General features: G+C 37.7%; 1 protein-coding gene across 13 annotated transcripts in view; it reads left to right on the forward strand.

The window, feature by feature from the left end:
* Nucleotides 1-20,321, forward strand: part of robo2 (roundabout, axon guidance receptor, homolog 2 (Drosophila)) — a 275,954-nt gene that overhangs the window by 33,185 nt on the left and 222,448 nt on the right. For 12 of the 13 annotated variants that reach the window (XM_026375434.1, XM_026375492.1, XM_026375484.1 and 9 more), the window contains exon 1: nt 5,402-5,725. The exons of the other annotated variant lie outside the window; for it this stretch is intronic. In XM_026375434.1, the coding sequence (XP_026231219.1) occupies nt 5,602-5,725 (124 nt within the window). In that variant the 5' untranslated portion in view covers nt 5,402-5,601. Of the gene's footprint in view, nt 1-5,401; nt 5,726-20,321 lie in introns of those variants that run through there. 13 annotated transcript variants of the gene reach the window in all.

The raw sequence follows: 20,321 nt of genomic DNA on the forward strand, positions 1-20,321 counted from the left end.
AGTACTTCTATAGTAGTTTGCATTGTCCTATTATATGGACTTTTGTGTCTTATGATGTTCTGTGAAGATTTTGTTAATTCTCAGACCACCTACTTCATGTGAAATGCAGTGAAAGAATTAATAAATGGTACCTATACTTTTTATACATTTTGCTTTATATATAATTAATGACAATATTTATTTTGGGGGTTTTCCCTCTAGCTGATCTTAGTTTAATAAATTCTGTGTTGTTTCAAGTTTTGAAAAGGTTCAAAAGGTTAATTGTTAATGTGTGGTGTTGATGATTAAGCCATGACCACTGAATAGGGTTGTTAAAATAATGTTCAAAACAGCAGCGAGCTACTGCATCTTGAAGCAAACAGTGACAGTCTGTTACACTCCCACATCTCAAACATCAACATCTATATACAACCACTTGTTCTGATGTGATCATATGTTGTCAGTTGAATCATCTCAGCTTCTGTCACAGTTGAGCAAACTCCAGCCATTTCAAGACATGTTTGAAAGCTTTGAAAAAGCTAGGAGGTGAATCTGAGTTAAAATGAATTAGAAAAACCAGCACTGTAAGATTTTGCCTTAGTCTACACTTTGCATTTGATTTTGCATTGTGTCTTCACCTCATATTAATATTGATGCCATATTTTATGTAACACTTGCGTCTATTATTTAACAGTTTAACAATCTGTTAATAAGGTTGTATTATTGCCAGAAATATAACCTCTGTGGTGTGAAGCGGGACAAGGGATTGAAGAGTAGGGAGACAAAGGAAAATTTCAGCACATGGTAGCACTTTGGGTGGGTCTCAGAGATGAAGAAAAGCTTCAGGCTGGACCCATGCTGCCACCAGAATATCATAGAGGCTAGATGCTGTTGCTTTTTTAAGCGTCTGCTTTCCAGTTTGCAATGCTCTATTAGACAAAATGTCCATCTGCCAATATATTCAGAATGCACCACAGAGGTTATTAACATGCCCTTGGCAAAAATGGTTTAGCTCTGTGGGGCAAGCATCTCCATAAATCGCAGCACAGGCAGTTTTATTACAGGTTGTAAATAGAAGGCCCTGCCATATTTTATGACAGCCATCACTAACTCATTCTGATTCTTATTACCTCTCTGTTCTTTGACTTGCGGGACTGTTCACAGACACATTCTGTGCACAAGTTTATGCGGTATAAAGGATTGATTGTAAAGGAATTTATTCCTGATGTAATTGCACCTTCAGCTGGTGCCATACTTTTGACATTACTGTTTTCATGAACATTACAAGCCCAGCCTGTTTTTGAATGGTTACATTTAAAATTTACATATAGATGCCACTATGAGCAATTTGATTAAGGAGCTGTTTAATACAGCATGTTATTGAGATTTGGAAGACAATATTTTTAGGATGAGTTTATATTATTAGATAATCCACATTTGCTTTTTGCTAATTGTTCAGTTCGACCCCATGTGATTTAATAAGTTTATGTAATGTAAATCAGAATTTACCTTTAATCAAAAAAGAATTGCATTGCATTGCATGTACATTGCAATCGGAGTTATCAATCATTTTCTACACACTCATTTTAATTGTTTATTTGAATTGACTGACAGAACTGTAATCAGCTTGTGATCTTTAACATTTGTTTTCGGGAGCCATACTGGGTGCAGTGCTCTATTTCAGTATTTCACTCAATTTATAGTGTAAATCCAAACAAAACCACAAATAAGACACTGTCAAGGACAGTTGCTAACAAAGGTTCCACTGCTGATTATTTGATTGAAATCTGCTGGGCTCTGATTCTGGTAAATTATAATTAGAGCATTAATTATTACCCAGACGTTAGCATTGCAGGAGAAATAATCATTTCAGTGCAACACAGCAGTCATTGCAAGAGAGACAAACAACCAAATCTATGCCGTTATAGACTTCCAAACTACCCTCCTGTCCTGTGCTAGGACACACATGGGCGGAGTGAATAAGGATGGATGGTTGGATTAGGAATGCCGGGAGCGAGTAGATTATCCTGTATCTGGGCAGGCAGATGCGAAGAGAAGAAAACAACTACACAAAGAGCCAGATCTCCATCAGGGGATCAATTCATGGTGCTTGCTCTGTCACTTCCTGTGAAAAAGCAAATTTCATGGTGTGTTTTCAAGAGGCTGGCATTGGGAAAACATGATGACAGTTTCTCTTTCTGTCTTGTTTTTTTCTGCACTCTTCTTTTTCAATCTCTTCTTCAACTTCTTCAAGATGTGCAATCAAACATGCACGTATGCACAGTTACACTTTAGACACTTTAGTATGCTGTAACCTATATTTTTGTGAGTATGATGAATGCCTATGTGTACATTTTTAAGAGGTTTAGCCAGCCAGAGTTGGAATGAGCAGCGCTGTTGGCGGAGTTTCTCAGCCTGGGGCCCCTTGCCTCGCTCCCCCATTTCGCCCAGTAGAGCTCCATCCTTATCGCTGTCCTGCACCCCATCACTGCTAAAGCTGGGCTCCTCTCTTGTTGACCACATTTATCCAGGGGGCTCTTGTCTGGGGGTGATAAGCTGTCAGACTTAGCAGTATGGATATAGGGGTTCCCGTATTCCCTCCACTTCACTCCACTCTACTCTTTACTCTAAGACTGTTTAGGTGGCTCTACCCTACTCAACAATACATCACTGGACTTTTTTTCTGTACATCTGCCTTGACTATCACACACAGCACAGGTTTCTCTCTCATCCGTGTTATACGCTCTTTTTCTTCACTCTTCTTTTTTTTGTACTACTGTATTAAAGAGGCAGAAAGGGTTTTGAAGCAAAAACTTTGAATGGTTAGTATAATGGGTTCATGGGGACCTTAGACAAAGACACTGTGAATTCTAATTCCAGCTACACTTCACCAGATTTGTCTGTATGAACTCATTTTACACAAGAGGCAGCAGACATCAAAGTCTGTCCTTTTCATCCACTGATGGCACATACTCAGTTTTATTTTTATTTTTTATTTTTTGTTTGTTTGTTTGAACATCTGTGCTGTTTTTGTGTTTCTGGACTTTGTATTCAGAACATCATTCTCCACATAATTGTTAATATATCTGCTGGATTCATCTGTTGTGTCATTAAGATGCCTATGAAAGGAATCGTGATGCATCCACACCTTTTAATATTAGCCTTGATTTGGTACAGGTAAAATAACTCTCAGGTCTTGGATAATGTAGTGCAATTAATTCAGTGCTCAGTGTGGGAGTAATAGTTTTACCTATTAATGTGTAAATGAAAACTGTTCAGTAGTTCTAACAAAGCTACTGCCACAATGCAATACTTGGCAGCAATTGGTATTTTCAAGGTTGTTGCTCTACACTTGTGATTTATGAAGGAGGCTCTCTCATGTGACACAGACTTCAACAAGATGTCATTGTAGGCTATTTAGCACAAACTGTGCCACGTGCTCTATGTATTTTCAGGTTGTCCGTTACCTCTTACAGTATCTTACAGACAGATGCAAGTTATTTAGCCTTGTCACCATCATTTAGATCTAGAAAAATTCTAGATTTGTTGTTCTTGTCATTTTATAGCTCATGTAATAGAGAACTGTGATATTTTAGAAGCATGTACTTTACCTTTGGTTTAATAGCACAGAGAGGAGCAAACATTATACTTGTTTTTCTGTCACTGGAAATGTGTATTGCCAACAAGTGCTCCTGAATTTGTTGGCTGGTGTCTTAGAGAAAATACACTTCTCTTTCCTTTTGTGCAGAAAACTTAATTATAGTTTCTGGTGTTGTCGCAGGTTGTTATGAAGGAAAAACAAAATGGCATGAAGGAATTGGAGAATGGGGAGCGCAGGTAGGAAATTAGTGAAGATTATGTGTGGATTAAGGATGTTAATTTGCACTGTGTATAAAAAATTATGGTCTTGATCATGGGTTTCCTTAGAAGCTGTAATTAGGACATTAAAGCTATGGTGTGTGTGTACGAGACAGCCTGTTCCTCGCTAGTGAAGTACCTGTTTTATGAACTTGGGAACATAACAACCTTGGAGCTTTGTTAGAGAAATGTGGCTGGTATCTTGATAAACAGTGTGACATCCAAAAAAGCTTCTGCAAAACCATGCATCTACTTATCAGTTAGTATATATATCTTTTTATTTATTTTTATAATGTTTTTATTTGATTGTGTTTAAGTTGACATGACGTACTGTAGGAGCTAAGGTTTTAAGCTAAGTTTTTAACCTTAGCCATAGCAAACCAATTTTGTTTAAGGGTGGATTCATGCTTACTGCACAGGGTGTCAATGTCATTGCAGGCAGCCTTGTGTCCTAGCTTGTCCTTTTTCTCTTTTGAAACTTGAAACATGAGGCATGTACTGAACTTAGCAATATGGTTTGGTTCAGAGCAAGTTCTTTGTGATTTGACGGCCAATAAAGTTGAGTTGTATAACATGTAAATGAAGCACATTCATTCATTCATTTAGCAGCTATATTTATTTTCATTATTTCCACATTCTTTTTTAAGTTTGATGGCAGAATTTTGAACAGTTGTTTTCCTTGTGATTAGTTAATCAATAACACTGATCAACAGAAAATTGTCAACTGTGCTGATAATCTCTTCATTTTGTTTCATTAATTGGTGAATAGTAATTATTTAAACAAAACGACAAATATCGCTTCATCCCAGAACTTAGTTGAGTGTTGACCATAGAAAAAACATTTTAAGATATGGAAAATTCTGGTTTCACTATTATCTTCTTTTTATGGATCAATTAATCAGTTTACCAGATTTACTGACATGGATGCGAACCATTAGGTGGGGTGCTACTGGAGTAGCATAATTCTTGTACCATTTAAGTTTTATTAAACAACTTGTTTAACTTGTACTGCTGATTTATTGGAGTTGGGATCTATAGATATCACTTATAGACAACTCTTTCCACTGTAGCAATCTTGTTACTGATGGCACGGACTGCATTGTCCATCACATTTAGCCTTTTTTGGAAAGGTCTCTTATTATTGTAAGTGCTAATACTGATACTTTCTGTTGTCCTGCACTTCTTCTGCCTTCTCTTTCTGCTTTTCTTTTTACTCCATTACCTCTACAAAACGCCGTGTTCCCAACTCTCATCTCCCCCAAGATGCACAGCCCCAAGTAAAAGACTCAGCCCAGAGGAATTAATTCCCCCTGAAACTCAGAGTTAGAAGATGGAAATAATTCAGCAGCAGCTCCAGCAGCAGCCTCCACATCAACAGCGGTGGCAGCAGTGAGCGTGAGAGAGACTGAGAGAGAGGGAGTGTGTGAAAGCTTGAGTGAGAGTGAGTTCCTATGCACTGTGCCGAACGTAGCTGAGCTGTGCCGTCGCGTGGCAAGCTGTGTGTTCCTGTTTGGTTCCTGTGCGCTCTGGTGAGGCAGAGCTTACGAAGGGGAGATGTGGCTTCATTCGGAGCTCCAGCATCACTGAAAACCAGCACCCGGCCATGGTATCACAGAGCAGCATGTTAAGACGAGAGACCCACTGCTGACACCAGCGTGACTGATGATGACAGCCCACGCGTGGGTTACCATGCGCCACAGCCGCGCCGCTCTAGGAGGAAACACAGCCATGTGAAAGTGATTCGGCTGCCAGCAACTCTTGGACATGTTTTCCAGGGCAAAGTCTGGATTTCTTTCTGTGTTTGAACTTGTTTTTTTTCTTTTGGTGCTGTCTGGCTGGCCCGAACTCACCTATCAAGCAAGGACTAAAAGCAGATGGAACAAGGGGGGTAAGTGATGGCCATTGACTTTTTAGTTTATATTGTTAATTAAGTTGTACGTTTGGTTTTTGACGCATCATCTGGATAAGTTTGAAATGATTAGATGTACAGGTGCACGTGATCTTGGGTGGGACAGTGAAAAACATTTTTAGATGACACATTCTCATCACAGACTTTTTCCTGAAGCTTGGACTTGGATGTTTTGTGCCACATATTCAATAATGTGTAACAGTCTGGACTTATACATTATGATCTTACTGTGACATATATTTTCTCTACAATTAGGTAACAGCTGAGGTGTGTTTAAAATAAGTTTTTTTTTGGACAGAATGAAGTTAGGACCACTTGTGTTCTCAACGGTTTTGACTAACTTTTCAGTACTCACCAATTTAGAGTTAACAATTTTCACAGTTTTGCTGTTTTTACAACTATTTTTCTATCCTGTTTAGACATTTCAGTGTTTAAATGGTCTCTTTTGAAACCTCATCACTCTCATAGACACTCAGACCGTGCCGTTTTGCTGTTGTGCGAGATCACATTTATCTGTGGACCCTTGAATGTTTGTTAGAGAGGACATGCCATCAGTGTCTCATAAGGGTGATTTTTGGTTTAAAGACTTGAATAACTGGTCTTGAGGAGAGGTGTTAAGAATTCACCGCAGCCCCTCCGTGGGAGCGGTCCTCTCGCCTCTCTTGTAGCATTTAATCCCTTTTGTCGGATTAAAGAAACCTCTAATCTTATTGCTGGTGCTCAGTGAGAAGCCTGAGAGATGCTCCTTGCAGCCTATTGGCATTGTTAACACTCGGGGCTCACACTCAGTGGGACGTGTGTCTTCAAAGAGGCAGTGTAACCACCGTGATCTATTTAACGATTGCTTGCCACTTTGCTTTTGCTCTTGTTCTGCTTTACCCACCCACTACTTGAAATTTCATAAACTGCATTTCTTTAACATCCTCCATGTAACATGTTCTTGCTCATATGACCAACATGCATCATTACCACACAGAAGTTCCAACTTAATGACTTTGGCCAAGCTCTCAGATTGATTTTACATGCTCTTAAATATTAGATAATTATATCATTACTCTCTCATGTGCAGTACTTCTCTTGCTTTAATCAGTGTATGTGTATTTGGTAAATTACGGATGACATATGAAATAGCCATTTAATTTTTACTAGTTACTTACTTCTGTCATTGTGATTAATGAAAAATTTGGAGATGGAGAATAAAGTTTGATTCTGTCTTTGATTCTAGCTTTTGAAAAACACCATGCGTTTTCATCCCAGTTTTGAATCACTTGACAAGATTATTCAAATATGTTCGAGGTTGCAATATGATGGGTTTGGATCAAAATGAGTCAGCAACCTATAAACCAATGGTAAATGCAGATATAGTATAAAATCCCAGCCATCACTGACCTCTGTTGAAATGGAGTGCAGTGACTTCCCTCTATGTAATTAGGCCACAGACTCCATCACTATCTTTTCAGTTATAACAAATTATTCTGCAGCCATACTCTGAATTGTAACCATGCTTTTTTAAATTATAGATTTTACACATTTTAGAAATACTAATATATTCCTTAATTAAGATAGGATATATGTGGCATTGACAGATGTCTATGGATGTCTTGTGATGATATGTAGATGATACTGGTTGAGAATAACTATTTAACATTTAATTTATCTGCCAGCATTGTGTCATTGGATTTCTCTCACCAACATTAATTTTCACTCAACATACAACATTCAATATTACATTAGCATTACAATTTTCATGCATGGGTGATTTAAAATTGCACAAATTATCAATATTTTCTCTGCTGTCACCATTTAGATAGCTAATTGGAAATATGCACATTGAATACTTAGCTTTAAATAATCTTAATTACTTAAAGTATTATACATTATGTGACTGAGCTTTATGTACATATTTGAGCAGTGTACTTTACTTTATCTGACTGGAGGGTCTGTAGGAGGTCACCTCATGGTCAAACATTATGCAGTGGAGTCATTACTACAAACAAAACATTAACATGAGCTGCATATAGTTGACATAAAATTGAGCCATGCAGTGAAGGGAAAATTCACAGTATCTATCTTCTTAATACAAACTTGCTCCCTGTAGGCCTAAAAAGTGGCTCTGGAAAGTTTGCATTTGCTTTTTCACTGAAATCTGTGGCTTGAATTCACGTCAATCACTATATATTCCAATAGGGACAAGTTGTCATGGTGCAAAAATGAGCAAAACTGCCAGAAATATCTCAGACCACTTCTACGGTCTGAATAGACTGATTCCTGAGCTGTGCTATCACCCTCCCTGAAGCTTTTAAGCTCTTTTTGAAACACCACAGCAGTTATTCTGTGTGAAGAAAAATGTTACCTCCACCTTTCAAACCTTCAGGTATTGAGTGTTTGATACTCAAACTATTTGGGCTGGGGGTATTCCATAAAGGGTAGAAACTGAAAAACAGATTATACACACACATACTGATAATACTGATGTACAAAAAAAATTGCTCCCGTTTGGAATTACAGAGGATGGATTTGAAAACATTAAGTGCACACACATCTATCAAATTAGAGCATTGAAAAACAAATTTCTTTTGAACATTGATTGGAAATATCAAACCCTAAGCCTATTCTTTTTGTATTTTTTTGTATTTGGAAGTGCAAGTCTGTCACAGGACAGACGTTTAGACACATACAAAGACAGACAACCATTCATGCACACATTCACACCTATGGGTGATTTATAATTAGCAATTAACTGGAGGATATTTATGCAGGCATGGAGAGAACATGCAAACACAAAATACAAAGCTGGCTGGCAGGTTGAAATCCATGACCTTTTACTGTAGCTGTGAGGCAGGAGTGTTAACCACTCCTTCATCATGTTGCCTAGTTTGTAGTAATTTTCATATGTATTAGTTTTTGAAAAAATATAAAAAGTACAAATTGTGTTTCACTTTGACCTTCAGCCATCCTCACACTGATGTATGCTGACTGTGGGTAGTCAGTGGATTAACACCAGGTGTAGCAGCTGCAGGATGGTGAAAGTTGCAACCTAACATTATTAATTGTCCTCTCATCTCCAAGAGGAGCCCTAGTTCTGTAAGTCCCATGATCAGGAAACAATTCACTACTTCCTATTCTCCATGTTTTTTGCTCAGAATCCCACAAACTGCTGTTCTTTCATATTCTCATACCGCCCTGCAGAGAGACTCCATCACTAATATCACACAGGCGCCCAGATCAGGGGCAGCAGATATTGAAGTGAGCCTCGCAATAGGGGGAAAATCTAATTGGATGTATTATGATCACACCAAACTACAATAAATGGTAATGTGAAGACAGTACTGAGTGGAGAGGAGGCTGGCTTTGTCATCACTGCTCGAGAGACAAATGATATGTGGAGTAGGCCATGTTCAGTAGCAGTAATTTTTTTGTAATATCTTCATCAGCCGTTTTACTAAACAGGGGCCTGCTGAGGCAGTCAGTCAAAGAGTAATGGTAAAAACACGTGACCAACACCTATTACAGAAATACCACTCACTCTCTATCTCCCACAGCAGAGTGTATCTGACTGTCTCAGATGGGAGTGAGAGAGTATCAAATTTAAAGACTAGGAAAGCAGAGGAGGAATTAATATTTCCACTTCCTACTCAGATAGGAGTAGTGTAGCTTACTCCACATTAACATCCCAAACTGTCTACTTCACTATTGCTTTTGTACAAATAGTAAGTGTTATTCAGGGCTGCTCAAACCTCGAGAAAAAATAAAGCATTCATTCTAATTGAATGATAAATAAAATGGCTACCTCAATGCAGAGAGACTTGTATTGTTTAACCTTTTGGTTATAATTTAGTTAATTTATACTCATTAATGAATATTTTAAGATGTCACTAAAGACAAATAGTTAGCCAGATTTTGGAAGATGCAGGCAAAAGACAAAACTGTTACCCAAACTTTCCATTGTAAATACAGTCTTTTTACTGTACCCAGCAGTGCTAGGTTTTTACTAATGTTATACCAGTTTTTACTTTCACTTTCACAATCTAAACAAGTTGTAGATAATTCTGTTAAACTCTTTCTGACTGTTTGTGTGGCTCAGAGTTGTTTAGTAATATGGAGCACTAGGAGCTACTTAAAATATGCCTTGAGTTTAAACAGACTGGAGTCATTCTTCATATTTTATATCAAACTTCATATTCATAGCTTGTATTTCCCCAGCAGTGGACTGGTAACAGTGGTTGGTGCTCTAATAGCTTCTTCTCAGATTAGCTGTTCCTTTATTTTGATGGCTAGAGGACAAATGTTGATGTAGTGCATGTTTTACTTGGGACCTCTTCTTTATTGCCTGTTTCCTTTAGGGAAAAATGACACTTCCAGCATATCATCGTACTGTTATTTGAGTCGATTTTGCATGTTCTTTTAAAAGAATAAAGTTATTGTTTTATGAACTCTTTCTCTATTATGTAGTAGTACTATTATTGGATATATTCCCCACCCCCCTAATGTGCTACTCATTCTATGACCCTACCAGGAAGGCAGAATTTGCTGCAGGGAGGAAATAACATACAAACTAATGGGGGGAAAATTAAGCAAGAGCCTTACAGACAAAATTAAATCACTGTCATTACTTTCAATTAATATGTTTTGACTTGTCTTTTAGGGCAGCAACCAAAGTAAGGGCTGTCATAAAGCAAGGGGAAAATCACTCACTCTCTGTTCCTGTGACATTTTGCTGACATGCTGTGAATGTGAATTCTGCAAACTGTTTTAGCATACCATGTTTGCCAATGTAAAAATGAAAATGAATTTTCAGTTCTGCAAAATATTTGATTCTACAAACAAAATGTAAGGCAGTCAGCAAGTATGTCTATAATGAAATACATTTTTCTACATCTTAATTACTCAAACATGATGGGGAAAAAGCTGGAAATGCTGAAAACAACCTGCTGTTTCTCATTCAGTCATTAGATCATTGAGCTTTGTGCCAGTGCAAGTTGAGAAGAATGAGTTTCCCAAATGTACTTGCCTTAATTTTTGAACGCCTACGCCTTGTTAGAAATTAATATAATGTGTACAAGCTGAAAGGTGTGGGCGAGATTACTGATATAGTGGTAAAGGGATTGAGTCAACATTTGTTCCTCCACAATTTAGAGCCACGAGGGGCAATCTAGGAAAATAATTGTATGATTGTGTTATTGTGTTTTTCTGTATTGTAAAAAGTTTATATACTTATATACAGTGACAAGAAAAAAAACATTTATGGTTTTCTGAATTCATTTACCATAAAATGTGATCTAACCTGCATCTAAGTCAACAGTATTAACAAATATAATGTGCCTAAAATAATAACACAAAAAAATTCTGATTTCATTTCTTTATTGAGAACAACCATTAAAACCTCATAGTGAGTTTTTGCCCCCCTCTTGACAGCAATAACCTCAAACGGGTGCAGAACTGCTTTAGCGCTGTCATATTTTTTGGATGTCTTGTGTGTCACACTCCTCAAGTTGTTTCATAGCATCTCTTTTGGGTTGAGGTCTGGGCTCTGACTCCACTCCAAAAGGCGGCTTTTGTTTTTCTGAAGCCATTCTGTTGTGTGTTTTTGGTCATTGTCCTGTTGCATCACCCAACTTCTACAGAGTTTCAGCTGACATACAGACATTCTCACATTATTCTGAAGTTTCATTCTATATACTTGGAAATTCATCTTCCCTATAATCACTGCAAGCTGGCCAGGCTCTGGCCAGGTCCAACTCTATGTAAATCAACAATTCTTAACTGTAGATCCTCTGAAAGCTGCTTTTGGCTAGGCATGGTTCATGTAAGTGTATTCTTCATGTGCGGAGCAAACGCAAAAAGTTAGTGGTTTTTGTCAAAGTAGCTCTAGCCCACATCCTGAAATAGTTTTTATTCCAAGGGTTCACATACTTTTTCACTAGCACTGAGGTTTTTATGGTTGTTCTTAATAAAGTAAATAAATGCTATTGTTTTAGGCACATTCCATTTGTTAATACTCTTGACTTACAGTAGATGACGATCAGATCACAATAGTTCCAAAAGGTTCACATACTTTTTCTTGCCACTGTATAGTATAATACAGTGTACAACTACTGTATGTCTATTGTCCAATTTTGGTTATAAATAGATATTTTCTTTAATAACATTTTTGGTACCATTTATAATTTTTTACATACATACAATTTTGCACATCATCATAAACATAATGATACTGAATCTGCAATATGAGGTTCAGCAATCTTGATATTATAAGGAAAAACATTGTGGGCAGTTATACACTGAGGTAGTGAAATAACTGATTAAGTAAATGGGTAAAGTACCATCCTTGGATATTGCAACCTCCCAATCAACTTGCTGTACTGTACAGTGCAGCTTAATTGCCACATTCCAGTCACACGTCCTCTAATGAAGCTGATTTGTAATTGCAGTGGAAATTACACTTTACAATAACAGTGTTTTATGGGTGAATTTTAGACTGTAAATATGACAACTTATTATGATAGATGGCAATGGGTGCATTTTATGGCCAGGGACCTTTTCACCCTGTCGTTCCCTGACGCCTGTAACCAAGTTGGAGAATAACTGCTTGATCACATGTGAAGATGGTCCACGTGTAATAGCGTATGCATGAGTACTTCACTGCACTCCATATCTTCCCATGTTGCTTCTCTCACATTCGCTCACTAAAGACGATGATGGTCATGATGATCATAACAATGACATTGATGGAACTTTTGCTGTTTAAATGTTTGGTTCAAATATTTATAATTCAGCTAAAGAACAGGCTACAGAGGAGAGTGGGTATAACTCCTTATTCAACTTGCTATTCAAGACATTTTGTGGGAAATCTTTATTATTCCCTTGGAAATGTCAGCAGCAAAGGATTGAGAAACATCAGAGTTTCTGCCCAATTGGATTTTTCTTCTGTTGCCAGGAGGATGACGCTGTCATGGTCAAAAACATGAATCCTTCACAAAGCATGTCAGTAGAAAGAGCTACTGTATTTCTCAGTATGCTTTTTTACCTTATCTGTGACTCCGTCTCCGTCTCCCTCTTCTTCGCTTTCTTTCTATATACCTCCTTACCTCTCTTTGCTCTCTGCAATAAAACTTTAAAGAGATAAGAAGCTTTTTTCTATTTCAGGGTCACCATTAGCCTGAATAATACATTGACAAGAGAAGAGCAGTTTGAGTTCTGTGGAGGATAGAAGCACAGCCTTCAATTAAATTATACATCATTATCACAGCTGGCAAGCCTGGTGCGACGGTACCCTCTCCATCCTCCTCTAAATGTTCCATGTTACTGTCTTGTCCAATATTGTGTGTCAAGCAACAGCCTCTTCCTGTGCCAGCACAGAGCTGGGATGCAGATAAGACCGCCTGTGTAGGATGGAGGTGTATATGAAAAAATGGTAACGGTAAAACTCAGGGACATAGTTTAAAGGAACATACAGATGTTATTCTGACATCTTGTCATTAACAGAAACCGTCCCTCTCTTTGCTCAGGGGTCTTTGAGATGAGGGTGTAAAAATGGAGCAATTGATTACTAAAACTATTTAAAATATTTTACAGTGGCGCGTCTGTTGACAGTGTTCAACTTTCAGCTGACCAGTAAACAAATCTTTCTTTATTAAGTGAACCCTGAGTTATGAATTGTCTTTTCTTTAAACCTCAGTGTGGGAATATTCACTGCATGCAGGGATGTAAAACCTCTAATATCTGAAGCTATGGGTGTTACACAAAATAATACAAGGTAAATATAGAAATGTCAAGTTGCCAAAATGTATGTAGGTTTACATAGCCACCTCTACTGTATACCTGTCTGGCTGTATTTCAAAGAAGAATTATAATTAAAAACAAAATGGCACTAGGAGCAAAAATGTGGTACACCCTGTATAGTTTGTTAAATCAAAAAATAACATCCAGTAATAGCAAAAATGTAGAAATGTATTAGTATGATTACTTGTAATTAAAAAGAAATAATAAAAAAAAAAAAAAATTACTTTTGGGTCCATAGAAACTAAAGAGGACTGTATTTTCTCTCTTGCACATGCAGTAGAAACTATGTCCAGCTAGATACTGAATATCATTTTGGGCCCCAGGAGATGCAGAGAGAACCTCTGGCTTTGTGGGGAATATGTTAGTGCAGTAGTTATTTGCACTGCCAGATTAATGTATATCTAAAGGCTCTCTCTACAGTTGAATTAGCATTCATCTTATTCACATCCCTCATTTTGCCTTTATAAAAATAAAAATTCTTAGTTAATCAAAAAAAAATTAATTTTGAGGACTTTCATGTCATTTTAGGTTGGATGGCTCAAACAGTTAGGGGAGACACTACAGCTTTTGGGGGGTTCCCAGTGCAAATTGTACTGCACTCACTGCCATCCATGTTTGTTTTGCCACAAGATCACGCATGATTTTTTTCTTGCAGTTACCTCTGGTCATTACTGATAAATCACTCAGTTTGTGCCTCTTCCACACTGTCAAAGACTATAATTCTGTGAGAGTTGGTGGAATCAGTTTTTAAGTATGAATTGTATAGTCTTTGTAAGTCTCAACTAGTTCTCAGTTGTCACCCTGCCTTAAATTACTAATATCCAATAAAAGTCTCATCAGTACAGATAAAAACTGATTCAGGAAATAGCTCAGAATTTGCACACTTAATGTTGATTTTTGACAAAGCAGCTGAATAGTGGTAGCTGTTTTTGCAGTAATGTGCTCTTCGTTAGCTCCTCATTAGTTGTGAATTTCTGATGATTTTTGTGGATAAGCTTAACTTTCTTGCAGCTGCAATAATAATATTGGATAAAATGCTTGTTGGCATTTAAATATTTAATCATTTTTGGACGTTGTTTTGGGTTAAACCCCCTCAATCATCTTTCAAGTTAGACATGCACAGTTCAGCAAGGATTCAAAACTAAAACACTCCATCTTTTAAGTAAAATGGATTTGCTGCTTCTGTGAAGCTACTGAACTTCACAGTAGGAATTTCTCTTCTTTCATGTGGTTTATTCATCAGTAAAGTAATTGTAATGACGACTAATTATCTTGTCATCCTTTTGGTCATTTCAAAGTAATACAATTTTTTTACACCCCGACAATAATGAAGAAATAAATCGGTCAGTGGTGTTGGAAAATGTGTTTTGCATAATTAAGCTTAAATCTAATAATCAGACAGGACTGTCATTCATTACATTTCAAAGAATTTGTGGAATATTTTCTTCTCATTTCAAGTGGAAGAAGTATTTTCTGTTACAACAAAGAAAGTAGTGTCATCACAACACTGTACACTAATGCAGAGTGACATAAAATATAGTTAATGCCTGTTGTTGAGAAGAAGACATTATAGAAAAGCAGAACTGTCTGGGTATATCTATTTTACTCAGATTAACCGAAAACTGGAGTTTAGAAGGACATTCAGAAGTGTGTTATTACCTGCCCTATATTAGTGCTGCATTATTAACATTGTCCTTACCCCAGTAGTTAATTAACCCCAAGACCTTAATTTACTGACGAATAATGCATAACAATGGATTAACTTCCTGGTCTCATTACTAAGATTGATTGATTAAAATCGCAGCTATGTTATCGGTCATGTTTAAATATGACCATATTATCAGTGAGTTGCCATTATTGAGTTACCACCAGCAGTGAACTTCAGCAGTGAAGTATTCAGGTCTCAAGTATGCTTGTCAGTCAAGCTGGAAGAGCAGACATTGCAATAGTTGTGAATTGTAATACTTCAAGCTTTGTTAATACAGTATTGTCAGTTTGACATTGTGTGTTGTCAATAAGAAAATATATTTAAAATATATTTATTTCCTTTTTTCTCAAAGTAATAAAACAAGGTAATGACTAAAGTGAAACTCCTTTATTATGTTTGTCACAGAAAAAAAACTGTCCAGACTTAAACTCAGCTGTTGTGTCATAAATTTTCACTTGTGAAATCACAGTGTGACTGTGATATTGTTTGAGAGCTGTGGCCCTGTGACTGCTAGTGTTGCTTTGCTGGTTGCTGTTCTAAAGTCGTGTTTAGAGCAGCATTATGCCTCTGTGCACTTTTGTGTTTCTGGATTAGATTGTTTATTGTCCAATTTATCATGTTCAGTTTCCCTGCCACGAAAAATATCTCCCGATCTCTGAATATGTAATGGCTCTGCTTTGCAAATACAGCGAGACGAATATTAACAAGTGGTCTTTGCAATCTTCCAGCTGATGCCCTGCAAAGGTTCGACAGCACGATTTCCTGCAGAGACCAAAATAACTCGTTGAATATTAACCTAAAGTCAGTAAGCGTAAAACAAAGTAATTCTCAGGATATTGCTTTATCTGCCAAGGATCATTTTCTGCTTAAGCCAATAAAATGTATTACATGAGAAAATGTTGAATCACTGAACTTCTGTCTACAGTTTCTTTCTAACAGAGGTATCTCACCTTTGCTTTCTGTCGCAATGGGTGGCCATGATGCAGTGGCAATATGAAGTGATATAAGACCATGGATGCTTTGAAAGATGCAATGGAAGTCTGCACACTAAGGCTGGATTAAGAGTTTAATGACTGGTAAAATTGTGGCATTTCGTCCAAGGTGACCCCTGTGGAGGGGTGATCATTCCAAAGCTAAATGAAAAGTGAAGGTAATCCTTTCTTCCTCATTTCCAGATAGCTGTCACCAACACAGGCTTTGTCACCAAGGCCCAAGGCATGTAATTACACTTTTATTGGCTTTAGGGAGACTGCATCATTCATTTAAAGAATAATCTCACAAGCCACAGTACAGATACATCATACCTGCATGAAAGCTTCTTGTTCTGACTTGCTGTGGTTTAATGGACTTTTATGAATCTAGATTTGATGCATTGTTATTATTATGTAGGGTGATAATATGTGAGTGTTACCCAGAAGTCATCCCTCTCTCATCTTTAGTTGAGAATTTTGTGATTTGAAGAGCATGGCCATATGAGTGTGACAGCAGCAGTATGTGAGTGTCTGGGTCTACTGCCAACCAGCCTTGACACCATTAGCTCTGGTGACACATTAAGGTTCTGTTTGCCTTGTAATTTGTTTTGTCTGTCAATTTGATGGATGTCTTGTTTGCCGGCACTTCCTCACACACTGGAAAATGGTGGCTCGAGGACATTGTTAAACGAACTTCAAAAACGGGAGCAGAAGGCGTTTGTTTTCTTCAAACAGGTTTTTTGTGTTAATGGGTGTGTGCAACATTGTCTCTGGACACTAGATAATTAAAGGTGAAAAGCTAATTTAAAGAGAAAGGCAGGGCAGCACCAGAGGCTCAAGTGAGCTAGAAATAGAGATCCCAGTGACATTATTGGCATTAATTTCTCTGCTTATATGAGCGTGGAAAACTTTACTTTGTGGGTAGAATAACGGTTTGCACTGTGGTTTAAAGATTGTAAAATTGCCATAAAGTCCTCTTTCTTCCTGTAAATGAAAGCTGCTACTCCAGTACATTAATTCTTCCACTAAGTAACCACCATTAATTCCTTTACAAGTTCACACTATTGACCTCAACTCTGTGACTTAGCTCCGCTCCAATAACCATATAACTGTAGTTTAACACACTTAAGGAAGTGTGGAGGTGCAACGAAGAATGGCTTCACCTGTTTCTGCACAGATGACAGTTCAGGCAACCAGCAGCACAGGGCTGTTGAAAATTTCACTGCCTGACCATTCGCCTCCAGCTCCACAGTGTGGGAACCCATCAGAGCTGTCTCCCACTCAGCCGAGGAAGCCTTACTGCTACACCACCAGCTAAGTTTAATGAACCAGCTCGCCATTACCTGTATGAAATGTCCTAGAAGGTGTGAGAATGAATAGCGGAAGAGTCGCCACATCTTACTTGGTGCTTAATCTTAAGTCCTTTTTGCACATGTAAAATTACCAGCTTCAACTGTTAAATTAGTGGATTTTAGTCATTAGGACTTGTGATATATATTTAACTCCTTTATTCAGACATGACAGACGAACGATGTTTGGCTTTTGAAGTGACGAGTGACTAATGACACTGCTTCAGAACAGTGGTAGTTGGAAAGTAGTGGTGACAAGAAAGAGTGTTGAATTTCCATTCTGGGAATAATAAAGTATACATCTATGTGTGGGTGCATTCCTGAAAGGGCTATAGTGTGTTGGCATATTGCCATTGGTGCAAGCATGCATGATATGGACAATAATAATAAAAACTGTTTATCCCATTTTGCTCCAAGGGAATGCAAATAGAGATGACAATGCAGGATATAGTTAGGTGGCTATTTTCAACGAAAACTATTATTAGAAGAGCCCAGTGTGTATCGCGATATCAGGTACCACTGTATTGTTTTGTTCTGTCAGCTCCAGTTGACAGTGTGAGAAAGCGGAGACCATGGAAGCAAGCTTACCCAGTCTCAAAACTTGACTGAAGTACTGTAAGTAAGCTCTATGTGTCATTGCTCTTCACTCTTTCCCCCCTGTGCTTTCATTTGTTACAACAGACCTTGAAATTTGAGAGACTGTGTGAAGAGCAGTGTAAGACTGTAACAGACATATCAAAGTCACAAAGCCATGGCTTCCTCTCCAGTTTTTTTTCCACATGTGGAGAAGATAATATGTTACAGCTGAATCTTTTCACCACTCTAATCCATGGAGCAGGGGATGAAATCTTATTTAGGGATCAGCACCAGTGCATCACTGCCATGATAGCAACAACATGCAACTCTGCAAGCTCTTTTTAAGAGCATTAGAGTCTAGGAATCAGTCAGCAAAAATACCTCTTGGCTCAATTTTTTTTTACCTTCAGTAAGGAGAGACGGAGCCAATGTTACCTTAAGCATGTTACTAAAATGGCCATGTCTTAATCTCTCATTCGTTCACAATAAACTGTATGCTAGACAAGCTAGATTAAATATTTCTATACATTGAATATGGACACATACTTGCTATAGTAAAATATTTGTGACAGAGAGCCTTGGATTATTCAAATACAAAGCTTCGTGAATGAGCTTTGCTTTTGTATGTGTTAGTTTCTTTTTCTGTCCTTTTGAAACTGAAGCCAAGCTTGTCTCTGAAGGATATGCAAATTTAGAAGAAGAATGTCTGTCTCGCTCCTTAAGAAGCTCTTATCCTTTACTGTAGCTTCAATGCTGAATAGAGCTCGAAGATTTTAATGCGCTATAAGGTACCACTTGGACAAACTCGTACATTTGTGCAATAGAATAAATGTTTGTTTGCCTGAACTGGACCCTTTGGCAGGAGATTAAAGTGTTTGTATTTCTCTGGTCTGTTGTTGATGGTTTGTATAACTTTCTCTTGTCTATAAATAGTCCTTTTATCCAGTATTCTGTCAACACTTTTTTTTCTCAAATCTTATTTTAGGTGCTGGCAAGGCAGTCTTAGTTTGAATAACACCTGTTTATACAATAGACAGGAGGGCACCTCACTTAATATCATGCAGAATCATTGGAGGCTGAACTCGCTGGTCTGCTACACTTGCATAGCAAATAAAGGTCTCCAAGGAGCCATGAAAAGCTGGTGGAAAGTGTCACTGCTTATAAACGGTAGCTCAGGAGTGTTGTACACTGCAAACAGCCAAGAAGTAAAACTGCAGAGGTGTGATTTGACAAGCAGTTTCAATCTGTGTTACTCAAGTAGCTGCTGACTTTGAGTGTTCACCATATGTATTGTAACTACCAAATTCTAATGGTCACACTTGTGCAGTTAATAATGCCATATTTCCAGCACTGGGTTGGACATACTCAAATCTTTTTGCAGTCAACATGCACTCGTGATTAAGAAGACACCATTAGCATATTGGAGCACCGTTTCAATTAAGAAGATAATTTCATCCATGCCCACACGTGCCCTAAATCTGTGCTTGGTGGCAGCCTACAGTAACAGCTGAGGGGATAGGCTTTGACTCAAACAGATGAATAAGCAGATGTGAGTTGACAGTTTGCAACCACAGGTGAATCTAATGACTGGGGTATTATGGAAAACAACCTACTTACACCTGAGTTCTTTAACATGTTTATTAGGTACTTATGAGCCAGATTATTGAATTTATTATATTGTCTGGTTTGATTATATTGCGTTATTTGATATGGATGTTCATCTTAAAATTGGTCACTTTAATTCAGGTAATCTTAGAACTTTTATATAATAATACAAATTTACAAATAAGACATCCTGTCTTTCTTACACCCAGCTTCAAACTGTACCCTACATGTACAGTCAATGTTGGATGTCAAGCAACTGCAACATCACATTGCTATTCATTTCACTTGTAACTGCATTTTGCTTATGGCTTAATCTGACTACAGATTTCCAAACAGATGGTAACTGAGTGGGGCATTGTGGTAGATGAGGCCCAAATGTTCTTTATCCTCTTAGCAGCACTGTATGGTAGAATGAAGGTGTGGTGCTACTGTAAATAGACCATCACAGTTGCATATGAATATTTTATTGTATGTGCTGTAATGGGTTACCTCCATGATCCTTGAGGGAAGAGCAATTTTTAAACTGGACTTCCTTGCACACAGCAATAATACTATAGATTACCAGTAGAATAGGTTTACTTCTA

Source organism: Anabas testudineus, chromosome 13 (assembly GCF_900324465.2).
Source record: "Anabas testudineus chromosome 13, fAnaTes1.2, whole genome shotgun sequence".
NCBI lineage: Eukaryota > Metazoa > Chordata > Actinopteri > Anabantiformes > Anabantidae > Anabas > Anabas testudineus.